At 44.2% G+C, this 24,402-nt stretch overlaps 1 protein-coding gene across 5 annotated transcripts in view; it reads right to left on the bottom strand.

Moving 5' to 3' along the window:
* SFMBT2 (Scm like with four mbt domains 2) overlaps positions 1–24,402 on the bottom strand; it is a 214,950-nt gene that overhangs the window by 63,605 nt on the left and 126,943 nt on the right. For all 5 annotated transcript variants that reach the window (XM_077897289.1, XM_077897285.1, XM_077897287.1 and 2 more), the window contains 2 exons: positions 12,356–12,457; positions 7,883–8,030 (listed from right to left, as the gene is read on the bottom strand). In XM_077897289.1, coding sequence (XP_077753415.1) covers positions 7,883–8,030; positions 12,356–12,457 — 250 coding nt within the window. The remainder of the gene's footprint in view (positions 1–7,882; positions 8,031–12,355; positions 12,458–24,402) is intronic.

Genomic DNA, 24,402 nt, shown 5'->3' with positions numbered 1-24,402 from the left:
AGCCAAACTCAAAAGGAAATCTCCAGATGCCAAAAACCCAACTGGGACACAAAGGCAGAGCTGACCAGCCCAGAGAACATCTGGAGCCCACGTGGAGCAGAACACAGCCATGGGGTCAAGAGAAGGGAACATCGGGGTCTGTGACTGTCCTATAATGCCTGGTCTCAGTCGGATGCTGGGTCTGCAGAAACGTAACCAGACACACTTAGTTCATTGAAAGAGAGGAGGTGCAGACCTGACTGGTCCCTGCCCAGGGCTCTGGTCAAGGAAGGAAAGAGCGGAGACCTGTGCTCCACCAAGCCAGGGGCACATGTAGGGATGCTGCACAATTATACAACTCTATATGGTACAGGCTGAGAAATTAATGTGACATTTGTTCATTTCTTGAATATCCAGGGACAGCTACATGTACCGGGCACCGTTTTAGGTGCTGGGGATACAGAAGTGAATAAAAGTGATTTTTAATATCCTTACTTTTTAAAAAAGATTTTATTTATTTATTTATTCATAAGAGACAGAGACAGAGGCAGAGGGAGAAGCAGGCTCCCTGCGGGGAATCCGATGCAGGACTCAATCCTGGGACTCCAGAATCACGCCCTGAGCCGAAGACATAACGCTCAATCACTGAGCCACCCAGGTGTCCCTAAAAAATCCTTACTTTCTAGTGGGGAGATAAAGACAGTGATATATAAATACCCTAGGACTTGCAAAAATCCTAGAACACTGGGTAGACCCTAATAAATAGCTAGATGGAAGGAAGTACTTCACTCTAAGGATTACAGAAATCCCACAGAAGTAACGACCACCACTGAAAATTAATGCACGATGAAAAATCACAACCTGCATAAGGAAACAAATAAACATGAGACTCAGACAAGAAAAGGCTTTAAAACAAAATGACTGGCTAGGGATAAAGAGAGTTAAGACCAGCAAGCTCCAACAGTCCCGAACCTGAACACCCTGCATGCTTCACACACACACACACACACACACACACACACACACACACACACAGAGAAACTGACAGATCCTCAGTCTCATAATATTATGATGTACCTTCTAGCAAATTACAGAACAAAAATAGAGTGAATACCTAATGGTGGAACAATTCAATAAGTTTGACGTAAGAGAACACTCTGACAGTTCATTTGAAAGCACAGCTAAAACAGATAATTCCGTAAACATACATACATTACCCAAATTGTCTCAAACAGAAGTGGTAACCATGACTAAATGAACAAACATTCAAGGAAATAAATTCATAGTCAACAGAAGACAAACTGGAACAGCACCAGCCCCAGATGGTTTTACAAGCTAGTTTTACCAAACCTTCAAGAGTCGGGTCATCCATATCTTACACAAACTGTTCTGGAGACACACTGCTTAGCAAGGCAGCTGGAAATAAACATGCAAAATCAGTGGTATTCCATTATACTGGCCATAGCCAGTAAAAAAATCAAATGAATAGTAATAAAAAAAAAAGCCATTCATGACAGCAAGCAAAAGGACAATGTGCCTGGAAAAATTCTAGCAGTAGACCAAAAGTTATAAAAGATACTATAATAATATGTCAATTTTTCTAAATTAATTAAGTCTAATGCATTGTCTGAAAATCCAATGGGGTTTTGCATACTGTCTCCCAAACTGATTCCAAAATTCATGCACGACAGTAACCTGCCAAAAGCAACCAAGACACTTCTGAAAAGGAGGAAAAGTGGAAGGATTCACCTGATGGATATCAAGACATAAAGTGAAATCAGTTTTTAACAAAAGTGAAGTTGTTTATGCAGAGACGGACAAATGGACCAATGAACTAGAATGACGTAGCTAAGGTCCTCAGCCGTTAAAGGGACTTGCTGTACATTCGTGGTGGCGTTACAGATCCCCGGGGAAATCTCAGACCATTCAATCAATGATGCTTCCACAAAGGATAATCTGAAAATCCAGTTCAACTTAAGCAAAAGAATTGAATAACACTGTTTTCTTTCCTCATGCCTTGCAAAAAATTGAGTCCAAGTACACTGAAGGGCTAAATACAGAACATGAAACTGCAAGGTTTTTAAAGAAAACACTGCAGAACATCAGTAAAAAAAAAAAAATTCTGAAGACATAAACAAATCATAATGGGAAAGATTGGTATCTGATTCCATTACAATTTTGTATTTCAATATAATATGAAATACCATTCAAAAGTGAAGCGAAAAGCCACAGGCAAGACTATTATATACTGTGAAGTGCAAAAGAAGAATTCATATTCAAACATATAAATGCTTCTATAATCAACAGGAGAAGGGCAAAAAAATATAATCAACAATGCAAAGGAAATACAAATTGCCCACAGGCCTTTGACGAACTGCTCCGCTGCACGAGGGACTGGGGACACGAAAGTGAAACGAGGAGACCTGTCTCGTGGTCCTCACAATGGCAATATCCAGGCATGATAACAGTAGTGAGCATGATGCAAAATGGAGCTCCAGCAATTCCTCACTCATTCGTGGTACACACCCCAAGAGATCGCGCACTTTTGGGCGCATGTACAAAGATGCACCCTTGAGTACCATCCATCCAAAGGGAAAGCAGGAAAGATCAACGTCTCCCAATGGGAAGCGGATTTCAAGAATTAACGCATAATCCCACAATGGGCAAAATGAATAAATAATCGACATGCATCAGCATCTTGACAAAGATCTGCAAGATGCTGGAGGGTGTAAAAGTTACATAAAGATAGAGCACGATCCGGTTTGTGCACATATCAAAAAGATGCGCTGGAAAGCTAACACTGAGAGCCTGCACGTCCAGCAGTAAAAGCGGAACATCTTTGGGAAGGCGGTTATCCCGGCGGAGCCTGGGTGGAGCGGTGGGGACGTGGCCGGGAGGAAGGGAGGAGCACAGAACGAGGGCCGGACTTGAGTCCATTCAACGCTCAACAGGTACTGACCAAGAGCCACACTATTTTAGCCGCTGATGATGAGCAGAGAACCAGAGCAAAGTCCCCGCTCTGTTCTCAGCGATGTTTCTCTTTAGCGGAGAGACAAAGAAGGAAAATACACATTACTTGTATCTGACATGCTAGAAAGTTCTCTGCTGCAAAGCCATGCAGGGGAGGAGATACAAAGGTTGGGGGGAGAGATCTCTAATTCACACTAAACAGGACAGCCAAGAAAGACACCGCCCAGGAAGGCAGGAGGAGGACAGACCACCTAACAACCTAACAAGGGGGACGAGTGCCAGGCCCCAGGAAGGACAAGGAGGCCGGTGGGTCTGGGGACAGCCTGGATGGAGGCCAGACAGGGAACCACAGGGACGCTGTCGGCTGTGACCTGAACTTGGCTCTGAGTGAGGTGTCAGGCCCTGGACAGTCCAAGCAGAGCAGGGATGTGTGTGATGCACATCCTAACACCACCAGCCTGGCCATCTCATCTGAGAGCGCATGAAGGAAGCCAGGGTGGCCACTGCACTAACCTAGGACAGATGTGATGGTGGCCTGGACCAGCGTGGTCATGATGACACCTGGTCAGATCCCGAAAATATCAACGGGACTTCCCACCAATGGAATAGATATGGAGTGTGAGGAACAGACAGACAGAAGGGACTCGGTCCTATATTATATACTGTAATGCTTTACTTCACTTTTTAAAAATCTGAATCAAATGTGGCCAAATGCCAGCACTGTGTTCCATCACAGCAGGAGGTCCAAGAGCATCTGTATTTATTATTTTCTGTCCCCTTCGCTATGTCTGAAATATAACAGATTACAAAACGGGGCAAGTGCATCAGCCAGTGTATGAGGTCTTGCTTTAGGAAAAGACAGTGCCAAATAGGGGATCGGGGCTTTGCAGCTTGGTAATAACGAAAAACACACTTTTACTTCTTAAATCATGTTAACAGTTTATCTGCCTATTATTAAGACGGCCAATTGTGGAGACACAGTGCTTTATTTTAGCGATTTACTTTGAGTCTTTGCGCACCCGCTTCGCAACAGATTTACAACAAATGTAAAGGCTTATTTACTATTTTCCACTAAGATCCCTCTGGGGGAGCCATTTACTCCTCTTATTCTATGACTCATCCTTGATGTTACATGCCAACGAGGCTAATGAAATAGTTTAAAAATAGCAAGTCATGGTTGATAACCGATAGATACCTTTGCTTAGCTGATTTATTTCCTTGCTTGATCACTTTTTATAGTGCCTATAATATTGAATTGTTGTTTGCTGGCTTTAAACGAATGGAATAAGCCTTCCAAGGTTCACGGTTCTGTCCTTTGCTGACCAGGAAAGCATTTGCTCTCAGAGACGGACTGAAGCCTTCCTGTCCATTCTAGCTTACGCACTATTTTTCTCCAAACTCCACATACAGATTTTTTTAAATTAAGAAATAGAGTCAAAACAAGGTAAGTATGAGTCTATGTTCTCTGCAAATCCCCTATATCACCAGATATCTTTTTTTAAAAGATTTTATTTATTTATTCATGAGAGACACAGAAAGAGAGAGAGAGAGAGAGGCAGGGGATCCCTGGGTGGCTCAGCAGTTTGGTGCCTGCCTTTGGCCCAGGGCGCAATCCTGGAGACCCGGGATCGAGTCCCACGTTGGGCTCCCAGCATGGAGCCTGCTTCTCCCTCTGCCTGTGTCTCTGCCTCTCTGTGTGTGTGTGTGTCTATCATGAATGAATAAATAAATCTTAAAAAAAAAGAGAGAGAGAGAGGCAGAGACACAGGCAGAGGGAGAAGCAGGCTCCATGCAGGGAGCCCGATATGGGACTTGATCCAAGGACTCCGGGATCACACCCTGGGCCAAAGGCAGACACTTAACCACTGAGACACCCAGACGTCCCATCACCAGATATCTTTTGTTTCATCCACTGTTTCCCACTGGGAGACACCTGGGATAATATCGTTCAGGGATCGGCAATACGTTGTGACTGTAAGTGGTGTTTACTGTTCAAACAGAAATCTAAGCAATGTAATATGTTCATGGAAAACATACATGCAAGAAAACATTTATATCACTTCTCAACACGTCTAAGAAATCGAAGATGCTCTATGTATAGAGCTCACAATTTAAGCTAAAAACAACTTTTGTAAGAAGAGTACAGATAGGGCAGCCTGGGTGGCTCAGCGGTTTAGCGCTGCCTTCAGCCCAGGGCCTGATCCTGGAGACTGGGATCAAGTCCCACATCAGGCTCCCTGCATGGAGCCTGTTTCTCCCTCTGCCTGTGTCTCTGCTTCCCTCTCTCTCTGTGTCTCTCATGAATAAATAAATAAGATCTTTAAAAAAAAAAAGAAGAAGAAGAGTGCAGATGTTCAGACATTAATAAAGCAAAGAACGGTGTTTGAAAAAATTCTACAGCATGATCCCCACTCAGCCCTGCTCTGACACATAAGACAGGTAACAAATTAACCTCCCAAGGAAACCATAAAATCACATACAGAAACCCCCACCTCCACCTCTCCATTTTAATTCACTTTAATTACAAAAACAAATACGTTACTATGTGCATAACATATATTTAAATATATAACAAACATATTCTCACAAAACGACGAGAGCTCAGTAATTAAAGCCAAGACTCTGTTATAGCCGCAGGCACTTGGAAAAATTATTCCCTAGAATTATTAATTCCCCAACTGTATTTCTCCATATATCATGAAACGCAATTAACCAAGTAGGCACACCCATTTTCCAAATAAATATCCAAACTGTGCCAACAATCTCTTTTCTTAGACATATTTCTAACACTTAAAGTTCATAAGAAATATATTTTAAAAAAATCTAGAAACACCGGGAAAACATTTAACCTCCGCTTAAGGGAATAATGAAGCCGATGAAATGCATATATGACTGTTTTCCCCCTCCTTTTCACACAACTCATTTTTTCTTTAAATTCTTACATAGATTGGGACACCTGGGTGGCTCAGGGGTTGAGCATCTACCTTTGGGCTCAGGTCGCGATCCCGGGATCCTGGGATCGAGTCCCACATGAGGCTTCCTGTGGGGAGCCTGCTTCTCCCTCTGCTGTGTCTCTGCCTCTCTCTGTGTCTCCCATGAATAAATAAAATCTTTTAAAAAAATTCTTAAGTAGATCTTATTACTACCTAGGTATTTAGAAAGTCCAACCATGCAACACTTTAGATATCTAGAAGTCTTTCTTTAGTGATGCAGACCCAGTCACACAAATGAGTCAGGAAGGAGAGACGGTCCACGGGACTCTCAAACTTAGCCAAGTGACCCGTCATTAAATTTTGCAGCAGAAAGAGACTTCTCCAATCTGCTCTGCTACCACTAGATTGTTCACAATGTAAAACAAAAAACAAAACAAAACAAACAAAAAAACCCTGTAGAACCATCCGAAGAGGACTATAGAGATACCCAGACTTGAGTCTGTCTTTGACTCTGCAGAGCAGCCGTGGAATCTGGCAGGTGTCCCACAGGACAGTCTCAAAAACCAGAGCATGAAGTGGCCAGAGTCACCTGTGAGGACCGACCCAGAAGCTCAGGCGAGCTCTCAGGAACTGCAGTCCTCACCCCGGGCAGCACCACACCAGCAGGCGGACCTCCTCCCTGCTCCTCACCAGCCAGGTGACCTTGGGAGGGTCACAGAACCGTGCTGTTACGAAGCCTCTTCCCAGGGCTGTGCTCGTTTTGAGGATGGAATGAGTCAGATGCATACAACAGGGCAAACAGTGACTGTGAAAGTTCACCACATTGTAACGAGGCCACTTTCTGCCCCCGCAGCACCCTAAGGGGAAGGATCAACAGCTGAGGAGGAAATACCCCCAGGGATCTCCCGGGTGGGGATGAGCATGGAGGAGGAAGGAGATGGACAGAGGGAGGATAGGGAGGATGGAGGAGAAGCGCCCAGTGGATCACAGGATGGACGAGCGAGGTGAGAGCAGCACAACAGGTCCTCTGGGACCTGTTGACACCAGGCATCTGGAGCCTGACCTGTGGGTATCAACCTTCCCACAGGGTGACCGCTACCGATTATCCAGTCCCTGGCGATCTGGAAAGGTCAGCACAGAGCCCCTGTGTCATTTGTGGGTCTCTGTTAAAATCCCGCCACACGTTTGTTCTTCTGTCTAATGCCTTCCCATCTCCTCTGCTATCACTCCATCCCCTCTGTTCTCCCTCCCACCTCGTCTCCTTCCATCCAGCTGCTGTCTTCCCTGAACGAGCACCAGATTGGTCAGGGACAGCAAACCACGTCACGGCACACCAAGCACCGGCCTTACCAACAAGAATGTGGTTCGTGGGTCCCAACTTGAAACTATTTTAGTGCAACCTGGCTCCCGATTTAATTATTTTAATGTGTTGTGGCATCAAATTCTTGGTTATCAGAGAGTGACTGAGCTCTGGGGGAAATTTAAATGATTGGAAATAAAATTGGCAAGAAATGCTTCTTTAGTGTTTCGTTGCATTTTTTTTTTAAAAGAAGGCTCCACGCCCAGTGTGGAGCCCAACACGGGACTCGAACTCACCACCTGGAGATGGAGACCTGAGATCAAGAGTCAGATGCTCAACTGACTGAGCCACCCAGGCGCCCCGTGTTGCATTTTTAAAGCCACTTCTCAGACACTTTTAAGTGTTGAGCCCTGATCACTTAGTGATGCTGCATGTCCTTTGTCACCAGGCATCAGCAGTAACCGAGCAAGGAGCTGAGGAGGACGGAAGTAGCTTCTCACAAAGTCTATAGTCACGCACCCCATGGGGGTAGGGAGCTGGGACAGACTCCTGTGTCGAGCCACCTGTGGGACAGAGTTTTCCCATGACATTGAAATCCTTTACAAGGTAAACTGCTCGAGATCAACCAAGGCACGCTTCATTGACAGCAGGACACCCTCATGAGCCACACCAACCCCGTGCATTTGCACAGAATACAGACCTTTGGGGGGTGTGAGATTGACTCCGTTTTTAAGGCACCATTGGACTGGTAAAATTCCCAAAGAATCCGCATGGCACAGCATCGAGAGTTTACTAGGTTCTGCTCGGAGGTCGTCAATAGTCACTTGAAAAAAATGATTGTTAAAAACCTGGAAGAAAAAAAAACAACCAGAGAACCAAGTGTTAATCCTTTAGAATTTTTCAGGCAAAACTAGTATGAAAAGCTGTCCCAGCTTCCAAATGGAATAAATGTACTTCCTCAAGCACAAACTGGCGCTTCAATGTATACTAGTAAATCGATCCAATTGCTAAAAACGTTACGAGTTGATTTCCCTGTGGTCACTGTAATGGAAAGACAAGCCAATGAGTAGCATACAGAGAAAAGAGTAGTAGACATAGAAAACACTGGTGGCTTTAGAGAGGTAAACTGATGGCTCAGGCTGGAAGAAAACCAAACTCACACAGTGAAACAAACCCAGGGCTATGGCCAAGCAAAGGCGGGCCTTGAAAGGTGAGTGGTTTCTCCGTGTACACAGCAGGAACCCACGTCCTCACGTCAGATCACTCAAGAAGCTCCACCGTCTAGCATGGGGACTTCTGGCTTCACCCGGCATCACAGCCCTCCAACCACCTCAGGCTGCAGCCCAAGGAGGACCACTCCCCCTGGCACGTACATCCCTGCTCAGCATCCTCCCAGCCTAGAACACATGCCCGCCCCACTGAGGCTCTTGCAAAAAAGCACAAGAGCATGGTTCAAGGTACATCCTGAAAGTCAGTGCTGCTGGAACGTTCTCCTGACCACTCCAGTTCTGTGCCCTCAAAGCTTCAGCCCTGCACCTGTGTCCCGAAACTCCTTATCCCAAATCGGTCTTATCCAGCAGATCCTCGGAGGGCAGTCTCTGCTTTGTCACTCAGTCAAGGTGTTCCCACAAGGCCCAGAAAATGCTTTGTACAAAGGAACTGCATAAACAGCCACAGCGTGTAGGAAAAAAACAAAACAAAACACGTTGGTGAAGGAATAGAACAAGGTATGCTGGTGGGAAGAGCAGAATGCAAAAACGAGATGGACCCGGGCACTTAAAAACGTGATGGTTTTAAAGTCTAGTATGTGACACAGGCCAGAAAAAAAAGAGATCACTTTATGGGCTCAACAGCCATAAACCAGTAGTTTCTCAGGAAATCCTAACGCTCTCATGGAGGCTGTGATTCCTGGCTCCTTCATTTACAAAATATCTTCCGGAAGCAGTCTAAATTAAAAGCAAAAGCTGCAGAGTGCACTCACTTTTGTTCTCCTCGATGTTCATTCCAGTAAATAGCTATCATTCTGCTGCTTGAGGTCTGCCTTTGGAAGCAGACTTTACAGAGCAAAGGATCAAACCTCACCTTCCCAGTGAGATCTTCCCTGCAGCCCAGTTTCAAACCCCATCTCCCCTGCCACACTCCAGCCTTCCACCCTCCGCCTGTCCCGCCCCTGCTGTGTCTCTCCCCTTAGCGTTTAACATGGGACATTCTGTATCGATTTGCTTACTTTGTTTGTCTCCCCGCCCTCACCATTAAAATATAAGCCTTTGTAAAACCAGGGACTTTTGTCTACATTCCCACTGTCCAGACCAGCTCCTACAAATGCCAACAGGACCTAGTCTCACATGCGTGTGTGTGTGTGTGTGTGTGTGTATACATGTGTGCATGCACACACAGATGCATATTAAAAATGTGGAATTCTGGGGTGCCTAGGTGGTTCAGGCAGTTAAGCATCTACATTCAGCTCAGGTTATAATCCCAGGGTTCTGGGATTGAGCCCCATGTCAGGCTCCCTGTTCAGCAGGGAGCCTGCTTCTCTCTCTCCCTCTGCCTGTTGCTCCCCCTGCTTGTGTGTGCTCTCTCTCTCTCTCTCTCTCAAATAAATAAATAAATAAATAAATAAAATCTTTATTAAAAAACGTGGAATTCTGGTGGCTGAACCTCTTAGCACCACTGGACCCTGTAACGATGGGCACTAAGGGATCTCCAAAACCTATTAACATGCACATTCGTGTGTGTGTACTTCAGAAAAAAGCTAAATCAGTTTTTTCAAATCCATCAGGGTCACATCCCACATGGTGCAGAAACACTGAGCTCTTGGGTCCATAACCTGCAGGTCTCAGAACTATAACCTAGAGCAGTTAACCAACTGGCCCAAGACTATGTGGCTAGAGCTAGCCATAGAAGAAATGGAACCAAGACTCTTGGTCTAAATAATATGATATATTTCACATACACAGATGATATGTCATCATCATCTGTCAGTATCATACTGTTTTGGATCACCAAAAAAAAAAAAAAGAAAAAACCCCATAATCTATAATCTCACTGCATGGCAAAATGGCTAAATGTTGGGCATTTTATTCAGGATCTGCTACATAGTTAACTACTTTCCCGTCTATGGGCTTTAATGTTATTTATTTATTTCTTCAATAGGTGTGCCATGAAGAAAAGCCTTGAGGAAAATGAGAATGACATTTTCATTACAGTGAGTACTAACAGCAGAGTGTTATATTCTCAATCGTAATATTCTAAAACCTTCTCCGATGTTGGGAGGAATACATTTAATTATAAATACCTACTGCATTAAAGAATATCATGATACTGCACTCTATGTAGGGGGGTCCGGACCTGGGGACGTGCCCATCGAAGCACACATTGCCATCCATGGGTCTGACAACTTAGGGCCAATAAGAGACGAAAGAGGGGTGCATGTGCAACAGAGAGACTGAGTGCTTTATCTTTGGTAAAATGGGTAAGAAAAAAATAAAATGAAAAAGAAAATGTACCTTAAAAAATTTCAGAGAAAATATCCTCCCTGCCTCCGCCCTCAATAAGACTTACTTAGAAAATTATGTATCGGGAAACGAAACTATAGTGACTAGAAATCTATCCAACAAGATAAGGATATTTGGGCTGAAACTAAGCATAAGTACTATGTCACATTCTAACATCATAGATTATAATTATTTACAGACATAAGAGTGTCAGCCTACTACTGACACCACCAGGGATTTCTATTTACTATACCAACACCAGGTGAAGCAGACACCGTGACCTCTTAGAGTGAGGACAGGGTAATATATATCCAGATAAATGGGCAGCTGGCATCAGTGTATCAGATGCAGCTGGAATAAAGGAAAATTTTGGCCAGGCTTCAGCAAGGTATCACTCACCAGTTCTGGGAAAATGTGCACCTACCAGAATACACATTGAAGAGCCCCAAAGGTCAATTTAAATAAAAAGGCTTTTAGTGCATGGCTTATGACTGTTAAGAACATAAATTGCAACCCAAAAAACCATCCTGCAAAGCATAAGTCAGTATTTTTTTTCTGAAGCTGCAGTTATTTTTTTAAATAAATTACTGTAACAGTTACATAAAAGTAATTTATGTTCTAAAGAAAAAAAATTGAGAAAAAAAAAAAAAAGAGAAAGGCCTTTCATGATTACAGCCGTTTTCCAGACTCTGAAATACATTATCACCACTGTATCTCTCAAGCCTTACCAAATCATAAATTAAAAAAAAAAAAAAAAGAGAGAGAGAGAGAGCATACAAAATGACTCTGAAACACTCATCACTGTATTAACAAATCCAGTCTTCCTTGGTAAAAGAAATTAAAATGGAATTGACTTTTGGACCGTTAATTAAGTTCCCACACAAAAGGCCATTAACTAAAGCATACATTGGGTAAGAAAGGTGGGTTTCTCGGTTTCCCCGGCCATTAGTAGGAGGATGCTTCAGGTACAGACACATGCTGGAGGTGTGACTTCCACAGGTGACTTCCTCTAGATGATTGGCACAGCCGAGGGAAATTATAATCTTGAAAAACCATCAGACCGTCAGGAAAATGGACTTTACCTTAAAAGGTAATCTCATTTTGAATCTGCAAAACGGAGAAGCACGCTCTCCCTTTAGTGAATGAGAGCCAGGGGCAACAAGGAAGCGGACGTGGGGACACACACTGGAGATGGGAATGTGCTTTCCACCACTGTCGGGCATTTCCAAAATACAAGCGGATCCCACGAATGACTGTGGAAGAGGAGCGAGTTGCCACTGCAACGATTACAGCAGGTGAATCCGGAGCAGCCCAAGTGAACAAGGACGGGGACAAATGGCAGCGTGGACGTTACCCTGGTTGGCCGAAGAAGGCACGCTGTGTACTGGCGGCGGAGTTCACTGCCCTACAGTCAGCAGCGCACCTGAGCCTCCCTCCGGGTCCCTCAAGGCCACCAGCCCCGACAGCCCGTAGGAACCAAATCTGCCCCAACAGGAGGCATGTGCTCGGCCTGGCTTTGTGGGCCAGGGACCAAAGGAGCCCCTTAGTAGAGCGTGGCCCAAGGAGAAGGTGCTCGCTCTGGGGCCGCTTCGCCCCACTGCGCTCCACCCCCTGCGCCAGCACATTTCGTCCAGTCAGCTGGACATGAAGGTAAAGAGCAAGGGAGAGAAGCTCACCTTGGTCACTGATGCAGGACAGATATGAAAGGGCTCGCTCAAATTCACTGTTTCTAGCTTCATCCCAACTGTGAAGAAATGGCTTCGCAGATCTGCATGATCCTGCAGGGAAAGGACAGAAACACTGAAAGTCATGGTATCGTAAATTAACTCGGGCCCTGTCTGGACACTCTCCTTAAACACTTTATTGGGTAACTAAAATCGGATTGAAATAATTAACCCTCCCCCTTTCAAATTTCTCATTATTGCGAGATACTGTGGATTTAATTATTTTCTGCAGGCTAAATTGCTTTTCCAAGGGAAGGAAACACGCCTTTGTGGCCATGCTTAAATTTACACCGAGCAAAAAAATTCACATTGCACTGCTTTGATCTTCCTAGGTGCTATAACTGAAGCACAGCAGAGTAATGCAGGCAATCAGTCATCTGAAACACACAGCAGGCGCATCTTCAGAAGATGGGGCCTCTTGCTATGGGACTAGTTCGCAGGGCTTCGGGGAGACTCTGTGGCTGATACGGCTCATCCCTGTCTCCTGAGCCCAAGAGCACACAGCTTATCGGTCAGCGGCGGAGAGCCGCCGATCTTGGGAATGTGTGCACATAAAGGCCCCAAACAGCTCTGCACACAATCAGAACCCGACTCCTGCTCAATAAAGATGAGCAACACCCCCTGTTTAATAGGTGTCTGGCAGTTTTATAACCCACTCACAGCAACCTTATGCGTGCGAGATGGAGCCTTCCCGCTTTCCCAAGAAAACAAATTTCAATATCCACTTTCCCTATACAGCAATAGATGAGGCTGGCTGGACTCCGGATACCAGGATTTATTTTGCAGAGACGGAGGTCATCTCGTAACTCACAGCCTGTATAAATGCTAGTAGATAAATAAACGTATTTGCAGTCTGTCCCTGAGGGAGTAACAGCTGCAAATACCTCCTGCTATTTCTAAATACATCAGTTGGTCGAGACGTACAGAAATACCGAGGGATCTATTACTTTCTTTTATCTGCAAATCTAAAGTGGATTTTTAATTAATTCAATGATGTCATTTGACAAATGACTCCGAGGATCATCGCAAAGAGTCCCGCCGGGCTGGGGCTGCTCCCCCCTGCAAAAGCCAGTCGGGGTAGCAGGGGGAGGACATGAGAGCAGAGAAGAACTGCTTACATGACTCCCTACCACTGTGCTGCTTCACCAAACAAGGGGGAGTCTTTAGATACCCAGAGAACCCCAAGGACCCTGTCTCGGGTTATAACACCACAGTCTGCAAAGGTATCAATGCCCAGTGCGCGCACAAGAAATGCTGGGTCTGGGGGTGGGGGGCAAGCAGGCCAATAAGAAGGATGTGTTCAGGGTGCAAGGACATGTGACACAAGCTCACTGAGAGAACTAACCCGTTCTCAGCCTTTATAAGTTCCTTGAGAACTTAACTACCAACAGTTTACAAAAATCACATGCATAGGAAACCAAACACAAGGAAATACTCTTCAGGAATATCAGGAGGTGATTTTATTATTTTATATTTACAGTACAGCGGGTTTTTTTTAAAGATTTATTTATTTATGATACAGAGAGAGAGAGAGAGAGGCAGAGACACAGGAGGAGGGAGAAGCAGGCTCCATGCTGGAAGCCCAATGCGGGACTTGATCCCGGGACTCCAGGATCACGCCCTGGGCCAAAGGCAGGCGCTAAACCACTGAGCCACCCAGGGATCCCCAGTACAGCGGGTTTTTAAAAAGATTTTATTTATTTATTTGAGAGATGGTGAGCATAAGTGACTGGGGCGGGGGCGGGGGGCAGGTGACAAAGGGAGAGGGAGAAGCAGCCTCTCGCCAAGCAGGGAGCCTGACGATGTTGAGACTCGATCCCAGGACCCTGAGATCATGACCGGAGCCGAAGGGAGATGCTTCACTGACTGAGCCCCCCAGATGCCTCTACAGCGCTTCTTTTTATTGGTGGCTGGGAAGCTGGCTCAGAAAAAAAAAAAATCAGAAGAAACAGCACAGAGAGTGAATGCATATTAACACGCCTCGACCACAGCGCCCAGGGGGATGAGACAACAGTGGGAAACTTACACCCAAAAGCAAGACCTGACACCTGAATGAAAAGATTAAAAGATACAGTTCCTGTCAGACATCAACACCCCCTAGTGTCTCATGATCAGTGGGAACTGAGGCCAGTAGTCGGTTGCACAAATACACACCCTTTTTAAAAAGATTTTATTTATTTATTTATTTATTTATTTATTTATTTATTTATTTATTTATTCATGAGACACACAGAGAGAGGCAGAGACACCGGCAGAGGGAGAAGCAGGCTCCCCGAGAGGGAGCCCGATATGGGACTCGATCCCAGAACCCTGGGATCACGAGCTGAGCCACCCAGGCGTCCCACTTTCCCCATTTTACATACAAGAACCTTTTCCCCTTTTGAGATAAGGAATGGCTCCAAAATCATAATACAACATACACTTTGCCCGAATACTGTCAGCAAGTTTAAGCAGTCATGATTCTACTGCTTGATGAGACAGAAATGGCCCCAAATACTAATAAAGACCCACATGTAACTATAGTTGAGCCTTGAGCAATGCAGGGCTTTGGGGTGCCAACCTCCTGCACAGTCAAGACTCCATGTGTAACTTCTGACTCCCCCAAAAGGTTGTTAGCTTGCTACGGACCAGAAAAGCCTTACCAATCCCATGAACAGTTGATTAATGCTTATTTTGTACGTTGTGTATATTATATGCCGTATTCTTACAATAAAGTAAGCCAGAGAGGGGCAGCCTGGGTGGCTCAGCGGTTTAGCACCACCTTTGGTCCAGGATGTGATCCTGGGGATCTGGGATCAAGTCCCACGTCGGCTCCCTGCATGGAGCCTGCTTCTCCCTCTGCTTGTCTCTCTGCCTCTGTGTGTGTGTGTGTGTGTGTCTCTCATGAATAAATAAATAAAATATTTTTTAAAAAAATAAAAAAATAAAGTAAGAGGAAAGAGAACGTTAGTATGAAAATCATGACGAGAACACATCTACAGCACGCCACCGTATCTACCGAAAAATATCTGCATGTAAGTGGAGTTCAAATCCATGCTGTTCAAGGGTCAACTGTATAATAAATGGCCCAGACGAATGTAATATTTTCACAGAAGTTGGGCTTCTCTCTGCTATCAGATGTCCCTCCTTGCTGCTGTGTTCCCTCTCATTACTCACAGCTACAAGGCTAAACATTCTTGAGATGCGGCTCACCAATAATAGGAAATTTGTAACTTCTGGCTGCCTCCGCCACCAGCACTCTCCTTGCAATTTCGATTTCTTTCTCCTTTCTGTTTCTGCCTGATGACATTCTGGGCTCTGGTCTACCCACCGTCATCAGCCCCCCCTTGATTTCAGCTCTGTGCCCACTCTTTGCTCCAGATACCTCTGTTCCTGCTTGGAGGAGAGCCAGCTTTCTAAGTAGGACTGACACAGGACCGCCAGACCCTTTCTACATCACGGGATTTCAGTGTGACCTTGACCACTGATTTGAAGCCTTTGGCCAATCTACACCCCTCCTGGGTCAATGCTTCAAGCCCTGACAGATTTCTCCATCACAGCTCCCAACGTTGTGTTGAAAACTCTATGGCACCCTACACTAGTCTAGGCACCCTACACTACTAGATGTCCCTTAATAGCTGTCTTACCTTATTCCTAGTTGTCAGGTGGGACCAGGCAATGGCTGCTTTTCCTTAGAAATAAAGCATAAAGGCTCAGGGCAACAATTTGCTCCTTGGATAATCTCCTTTCAGAGCTGCTAGCTTGTGTTATCAACGTTTATCATTAATGATTTCAGTGTATTCATCATCAAACTCTAGGTAAAGAGGGGATAATTTCATGCAGAAATCACACACTCTCCTTCCTTTTCTGGAGAGGCCATGTGCTTGTTTGTCAACCACCGACTGTCTCTCTCTGCTTATCCATAAAAAATACCTTTCACATTAAAATCATACAAGGCCATGTGTGAGGTGAAAATAAAATATTAGCGACATTGATATTTTTTAAAAATTAAAATGGTGTTGACAGTATTTCATCTCAGTGACATTAAACTATTTTTAAGCCATTTAAAAATAATGCTTAGAGAGTAAAGGTTTACAAATGAGTCTTCTCATTGTCAATCACAGCTTGAATTTCCTACATCTTAAACTATTTCCACTACCTTTCAATTACTTGCAAGCACACGGACCTCTTACTCATGGAAAAACATCAGTTTTTGCTCCAAACTATGTGAAAACTCTTCAATCCTATTGTTTAATACACTAAGAAAGGAAGCCAGACGTTATGAGACATGGCTGCATCTAAACATAGGTGTTTATATTCTGGTCTCAAATAATCCACATCTATCCAGAACAGCCTCTTAAACTTGAACCCTCAATTTCAGAAACAAGCCTGGAAACTACAACACGTTCCTGTATTCCCAGACCCACCTTCCACTTTCTTAGATTCACCTTTAATCAGTATTTAAAAAAGAAAGAAAGAGAAAGAAAGAAAGAAAAAAAGAAAGAAAGAAAGACCAATCCTTCAATGACTATGTAGAAAATCCCACCTGTTTCAAAGGCAAATCAATACAATGAAAATGTTTTTAAAAAATCCAGGAACAAAGACACATGATGATCCTGAGTTTGGTTATGATTGTACCCCTACTGCTTTAATGCTTATGTCCCTCATGAATGATGATGTCAGAAACTTTTTTTTACTACAAGAGATAGAACAGTATCTGCTCAAAAAGGCTTGCCATTGAAACCTCCAGTTGGCCACTGGAGACCTTTCAACAAACAGGACAGGTAGCCATGTGTTCGGTGCAATTCTTCTCAGCCAAGGCTGATCTCTCTCATGTGTGTTCCTTGCTTCTTCCAATGAAGACCCCAACAAGTGCTTATTGAATGAAGCTGAAGAAATGATCAAAACTAGATGATTTATTGATATTCATCCCAATGCCATAGTCCATCATTCACTCAATAAGCACACATTAAACACCACCAAGGTACCACACACACAGAGCACTACATGACGTAGAGCACACACACAGTGACATTATCAGAGGGAGAAGGAAAAGAGAACAGCTATGGAAGATCCAGGCTTAGAAGAAATTCCAGAATGAACTTCTTTACTGCAGCATGCAAAAATCACGACTCCTATGATGACGGCAACCCGAGGATTTACAGGAGTGAATCTTAATTTGGAATAGGAAAGCACATGACTCGGAAGGGTAAAGAAAAGATTATGGGAAAATGGCTTGGTAAATTTAGCTTGGGAGGCTGAGCCTTAAAATACTGGATTTAGGCATTTTAAGGCTGATCAAAAAAGGCAAAGGGAGGGGATCCCTGGGTGGCCCAGGGCACGATCCCGGAGTCCCAGGATCAAGTCCCACATCAGGCTCTCTGCATGGAGCCTGCTTCTCCCTCTGCCTCTCTCTCTCTCTCTCTCTATCTCTCTCTGTCTTTCATGAATAAATAAATAAAATCTTAAAAAAAAAAAAAAGAAGGCAGGAAGTCAGTATCCTGGACTTTAAAAAAAAAAAAAAAAGGCAAAGGGAGTCACTGTCACTCCTAAAAAATACGGAGTTTTTTTATGATAATTAATTCAATGCCAGTAAATTTCCAAATAAGATAATGTACAGATTTTCTGAGCTCTGTGTGTGTATATATAAGTATATGAGGAAAAGTACAGATACACTCATTGAAAAACAAATTTAATCGCCCCCAGACCATTTACTTTGGGCTGCTAATGCACTGAGAGTACATGCGTTCATTTACACAAACACCAGCTAATCATTCTCGATGTTAAAAAGAGAGAGAGGGTTCCTGGCCCCTGAAGATGATTCGCAAAACTGATTATCTACCGAGAGATAATGGAAAATTCACTGTGGTTTTAAAGATGCATTCTGGCCTTTGCAAAGCTCTAGAGAATCATTCACACCTCACAATTATTGGATCAAGAATGATGTTATTCCTGAAATCAGGAGGGATTACTAAATCCTCAGTACATTCACAAATATGCCTGTCACAATCAAGAAATACTGTTTATTTAAATGTGCCAGAGTCCAGTTAAATTGCTTACAGAAAAACTTCCGTTTAAGAAATGCTGGCAGTGTCATTCCCATCTACATCCATTGCTACACATTTTATTCTTGCCTGAAAGTAGTTTTATATTGATCAGAAGTAAAATGCCATTCATTTTATTGGAGGACTGTCTTAGCAGCCTACCTTAACAATTGCTCTTCACCTTATTTTTAGTGGCATGACAACGTACAAGAGATTATGTATACATCAACTTTTGTTCTCCATCAGCTTTATTCTCTCCAGGAATCCAGGAGCTCCCTTACTCTCTGCATGGAGAATAACCTGGTTTGGCACATGGTATCAAGTAGAGAAACAGTAACAACCTAGCACATTGTAAATACTTGTGAGCACTTCCTTGTATTATCATTTTTCCCTCACAGCAGACTAGGGAGGGGAGTATCCACCCTATAGTAAGAAAATTAAGACACAGAGAGGTTAAGTCATCTAAGCAAGGACACAGAGCTCACCAGAGAAGCCAGATTCAAATCCAAGTGGTCTGACTACACCCATGCTGAGCTTCAGGTTATAGACTGGGAAACAAAGGCCAAAAAGGATCTTTTATTTATTATCGCTAATTAGTAAATAAATAAGCAAATATAACTGTGACCCAGGGCGCCTGGGTGGCTCAGCGGTTGAGCATCTGCCTTTGGCTCAGGTCCTGATCCCAGGATCCGGGATCGAGTCCCACATCAGGCTCCTTGCAGGGAGCCTGCTTCTCCTTCGGCCTGTGTCTCTGCCTCTCTCTGTCTCTCATTAATAAATAAATAAAATCTTTAAAAATAAATAAATAAACTAAAATCTTTAAAAAAAAAAAAAAGAAAACACTCTTGAAGCCCATAAGCTCCTAAGGTTTTATTTCAAAGACAGATATTGCCAGATTAAAAAATATCAGCTCTAAATAATGATCATTGACTTAACCTTCAATGTTTGCTGTTAATTCATAATACTTTTTCAATGGCTTATGAAAAGTGTGTCAGAGAATCATGACACTAAAAACTTACCCCCTAAAATGTTTATATACCATCAGTCTTCAAAAAATTAAGAGGTGATTTTTACTAACTGCTTTCATGTGTTCTTTAAGCAATGAAGATTTAAGAACCGTGTGCAGCAAAATGCCCCTGGGGCCTGGTAAGCAAGCTATCCTTCATCAATACCTATCTTCTCACGTGATCAATGTTAACCCAGACAGGTTCATCTGATAAACGTGGTTAATCTAGTTCCTGGCTGCAGAGTGCACACGAATCTCAATCTGTCAGTAGTATTTTAAATACTATGTGTTAAGCGTTCATTTATACAGAGTAAAGAGCAAGAAGATGATGTGGCTCCTGACATTGAGAAGCTTGAAATTTAGTTAGAAAATGACTAAGGAGGAATAAATAACATGTCACGCTGGAAAAAGAAAAGCGGACAAACCACAGTGTCTTTGGTTGTTTGGTTTTATAGCTTTGGCTGATGTCTTGTTTTATTTTACCTGAGATGCAGAGGCCAGGTAGACCGGCCAACCTCAGAGCATCCCCTGGGGTGCACCAGGCCCACGCTGGTCACCCACAGCTTCCAGCATCAGCCTCTGATGTGATCCCTGCCCTGGAAAGAGTTGCCATGCCTGGAAAAGGTACTAGCTGTTTCCAGAAGAATCAAATGTCACTGCCTAGAGCTGTCTTAATATTCGTCATCCAAGAGTAAGCACCATCCCAAACTTATTTAGCAGAGTGATAAAGCATCAGGGCAAGCACCTGAGTTCTTTATAAAACGGCAAATGACTCTGAGTATTACTCTACAGGAGGAGATGAAACATATACTCATCAGGACACAGAAGAAAGAAAAGATGGGAAAGATGGAATGTTCCATCGTTTTGGGTCCTCCTCATCGGTCACATTCCTACTTGAACCTGACTCATCCCTCTGCATTTATTTTAGAGGCTCGAAGAGCTGCAGGTTATGCCCCCAAAATTTGCTATGTGGCTATCACAGACTCCTAAAATAGTCGATGCTTCCTGCCCCCCCCTGCTTCATTAGAGAAATACGTCTCACATGATAGAACAATATGAAGGATGCGGCACGGAGGGAATGAGTTCAAACTAATTAACACAACGCAATAAAAATGCACTTTGTGAGGATGTCAATGTAAGGAAAGCAGTGCATCCTTTCCCAGTGCAGAAACCAGACTCCTAACCCAAGTTCCACAATTAATTGCTCCAGGAAGTCTTGCAGTGGTGGCAATATGAGCCTCGGTCTTCAATTCTTTGCTTTCTCCTTTTTGCTTATGTTGATATGAAATAAAATGGCATCTGGGTGGCTCAGTGGTTGAGCGTCTGCATTTGGTTCAGATCATGATCCTGGGGTCCTGGGATCTAGTCCCACGTCAGGTTCCCTGCAGGGAGTCTGCTTCTTCCTCTGCCTGTGTCTGCCTCCCTCTCTCTCATGAATAAATAAATAAAATCATAAAAAAAAAAGAATATGGGCAAAAAAGAGATATGCAATTTGGTGCTCCCCCCACATTTTTTTAAGCACCGAAATTTCTTTTCTTTTTTCTTTTTTTTAAGCAGACTCTATGCCCAGAGTGGAGCCCAATGCAGGGCTTGAACTCATGACCCTGAGATCTAGACCTGAGCTGAGATTAAGAGACGGATGCTCAACTGACTGAGCCACCCAGGCACCTCCAGCATCAAAATCTCTTGTGTGTCATACCTACACAAAAATATTGCACAGTGTAATTTTTTTTCAGTTCCAACATACCACAGGGTACTCAAATGTTGCGCCTGCATCTTTTCAAAGGCCTCGATTAATTTACATAATTTCTAAGAATAGGCTTCAGTGAAGTCAAAGGAAGGTTTTAATTAGGATTACGTTCAAATTGATATATAATGAACTGCGCTTTAATGCCTTTACTTATATCAGCATGATATGACATGCTTAAAAAAAAAATCCAGTGCAATTTATCATCTTGTTCCTCTTTGTTTTACCAGAGATCTAGCGCTCATATGTTCACTAGAAAATTACTCTCATTATCTTAGTTTCATCTAAAAATGGACATTAGGAAGCCAGCATTTATTAAATCAATAGCATTATTACATTTTAATTCCACTGCACTGGATTAAATTTAGCCAATGAAATATTTATAATGAAAATGTAATAAAAAATCTGTACGCTGCACCCTAATCAGCATTTCCATTCTTTACTTACAGCTGTAAATAGCAGTTTTATCTACTAGCCATACAGTAAATCAAGTTAAAAAATAGTCATGAAGAAATGTAGTACTATATACTTCAACTTGAACCACAAGATTTATAACCGGTAACTAGAGTAGACCTATTTCACAGTAAATCCAAAAAGTGGTACACTAGATTTAAAAAAAATAAATAAATAAAACAAAAAAACCCAGAGTACTGAGAATGCCTTTCATTGATTAACATTTAGCACCATAAAAGCATTTGTAAGTGGCAAGGAATTCGACCTCACTTACAGCAGCGTCATGGAAAAAACCACGGCTGATTTTGTGTGTGTAGGTAAACAGTGATTACAGTGTCTCTTCCCACACTTATTTCATCCTCTCCCCGATAAAGCCAGGGCATCTCTTCCCGTTTCCACAGCAACCCTCCGGGGGGCTGGGAGGGGGCAGTCCAGGCACCCTGGGCTCTGGAAGAGCTTGGTGGCCGCTCCTGGGGGGGGGGGCAGGGGGGATCCAAGCTTCACAGCCCAGAGATGGAACGTGACTGACAAAAATACTGCTGGGTGCCCCTTCTGCTGAAGAAGCCCCAAGTGCAACCCAACTGTTGTCTTGGAAATACGACCGTGGCCCTGAACGGTCCCCACTCAGGTCGACGCCACCCTTCAGTGATAGAAAGTAGAGTGGATAGCAAGCAACGCTCTTCCACATAGCAGGTGGATCTTGTGCTCCGACCCGTGCAGACACAGGCAGCAGCTTCTGTAGTGCAGGGTGGTCCGCTCCTCTGAACAGTGTGGGATGGAGAAGATCCCACATTTTTAAGTGCCAACTGCCAGGAAGCCTGGCACAGGCCTAATAACAGAGTCCCAAGCGCCTTCCTCAATCCTGGCTGTCCTCGACCTCTCCCCGTCCACCTGTTTCTAGGGGAGAAAAGTATTCAATCTCTGCCTCGGCACTGTTGGCATTTGGGGGCCGGATAATTCTTTGTTGGTGGTGCTGTTCTGTGTGCTACACGATGCTCTTGGCTGCATCTCTGGCCTCCACCCACGAGGCACCGGTAGCTCCCTCCTGGCTGTGGCCAGCAAAATGCCTCCCAACATTGCCACATGCCCCCTGGCAGGCAAAGTCTCCCCGATTCAGACACCCTGGAGAGGGGACACCTGCATGTGTGGGCTCCTCACCCTTCAATTTCGATGAGCCCCTCAAAGTCCCTTGGTTCTCTGCACCTCTGTCTCCAACATTTAGTGAACCCGGAAGCTCCCTCCTGTCTTGGTTCGATGAGTTGTGCAGGCCAACCCTTTCAGTTCTAATTTACTACATGTCATCCCAACAAGGCCTGGAAATCCTGACTGGGCATCTGTGCCAGTCCACACTGCAGGTCCAGTGTTGTTACTTAGCCTCCCAAGGCCACCTCTCTGAACACTTGGTGTCTGACATGAGAAGATGCTATGCCGGATGAAGAGAACCACCACAAACACACCCTACTCACAATCTGGTGTCACACAACAGGTACTTTGTGTATAAAATAAAGATGATAAATGACTTAGGTACTTGTTAACCTGCCTGCTACCCTGGTAGCAAAGGGTTTGTTATTTTTAAGGAGTAAACTATCACTTCCAACCTAGAGACAAGACCATCACTTCCAACCTAGAGACAAGTAGACCAAGTCACCCAGTGGGTACCATTTCCTAAGGAAAGCCTTATCCATTGGCCATGTTGACATAGCCAGGCCACAAAATCCCACTCACACTGGCCTGAGCCATAAGGACATCCATTATGTCCCATAACAAAATTTTCCACTCAAGGCTGCTGGTAAAGGGAGGAGGGAACGACGTCACACATGGCCCAGGTTCGTTCAGTGGAGGGACCACTCTGGGGGAACCACTTTCCATAGGGCAGCTCTCCTCAGGGCCTGCAGATGGCTGCAGGGTCCCAGGATCCTCAGCCTAATGGGATGAAGTATAGAGGGAGAAGAGAGAGCCACCTCTTCCCCATGCCTCTTCTGAAAAGCCAGGTCACCTATGCTAGAAACCATGTAACCGGCGTCCTCATACACCCTTGACCCCAAGTGGTCACATGCATCTTCCCAAGCCAATCGCTGTCAAGAAAAACGGGGCCACTCTTACTGGCCTACACCAGTGGGTCTACTTCCACACAGGGAGCACCATTAGCCTCTGGATACCAGCATTTGAAAGAAATGGGAGCACGTGTTCATTATGACAATAAAGAATCACCCTGCCCTAATATCTAACAGAGCCTCTGTCAGAAGTGACTGAGCAACGAAGGGTCACTCAACATATTCCAGGTCATGTATGATATTTCGGTAGGCACATACTTAACACCCTCAGGATTTATTTCCTCATTCCTTGTTACAATGACATTTCCTGGGCTCAGCCTTTAAATACCCTTCTTTACTTCTAAAGACTCTACAAAAGCAAATGGAAAAAGATCTCGGCTCTGGGATTCAGATAGGTCTGTGTGCGCATTGTGGATCCACCACGGGCTCCCAGCCCAGGGCAGGACAAAGAATGAACTTCTCTGGGCCTGGAGACCCCCCTAGGAGTCTTTTTTTAACGATTTTATTTATTTATTTGAGAGAAAGAAAGAAAAAGAGCAAGCACAAGCAAGGGGAAGCAGGAGAGGGAGAAGCAGACTCCTCACTAAGCAGGGAGCCCGATACAGGACTCGATCCCAGGACCCCAGGATCATGACCTGAGCCGAGGGAAGGTCCTTAACCAAGTGAGGCACCAGGTGCCCTCTGAAAGGGTTTCTATATATTCCAGAGACACTCCG

The sequence above is a fragment of the Canis aureus genome, chromosome 5 (assembly GCF_053574225.1).
Source record: "Canis aureus isolate CA01 chromosome 5, VMU_Caureus_v.1.0, whole genome shotgun sequence".
Classification (NCBI taxonomy): Eukaryota; Metazoa; Chordata; class Mammalia; order Carnivora; family Canidae; genus Canis; species Canis aureus.
This window is presented reverse-complemented; position numbering and strand designations above follow the sequence as displayed.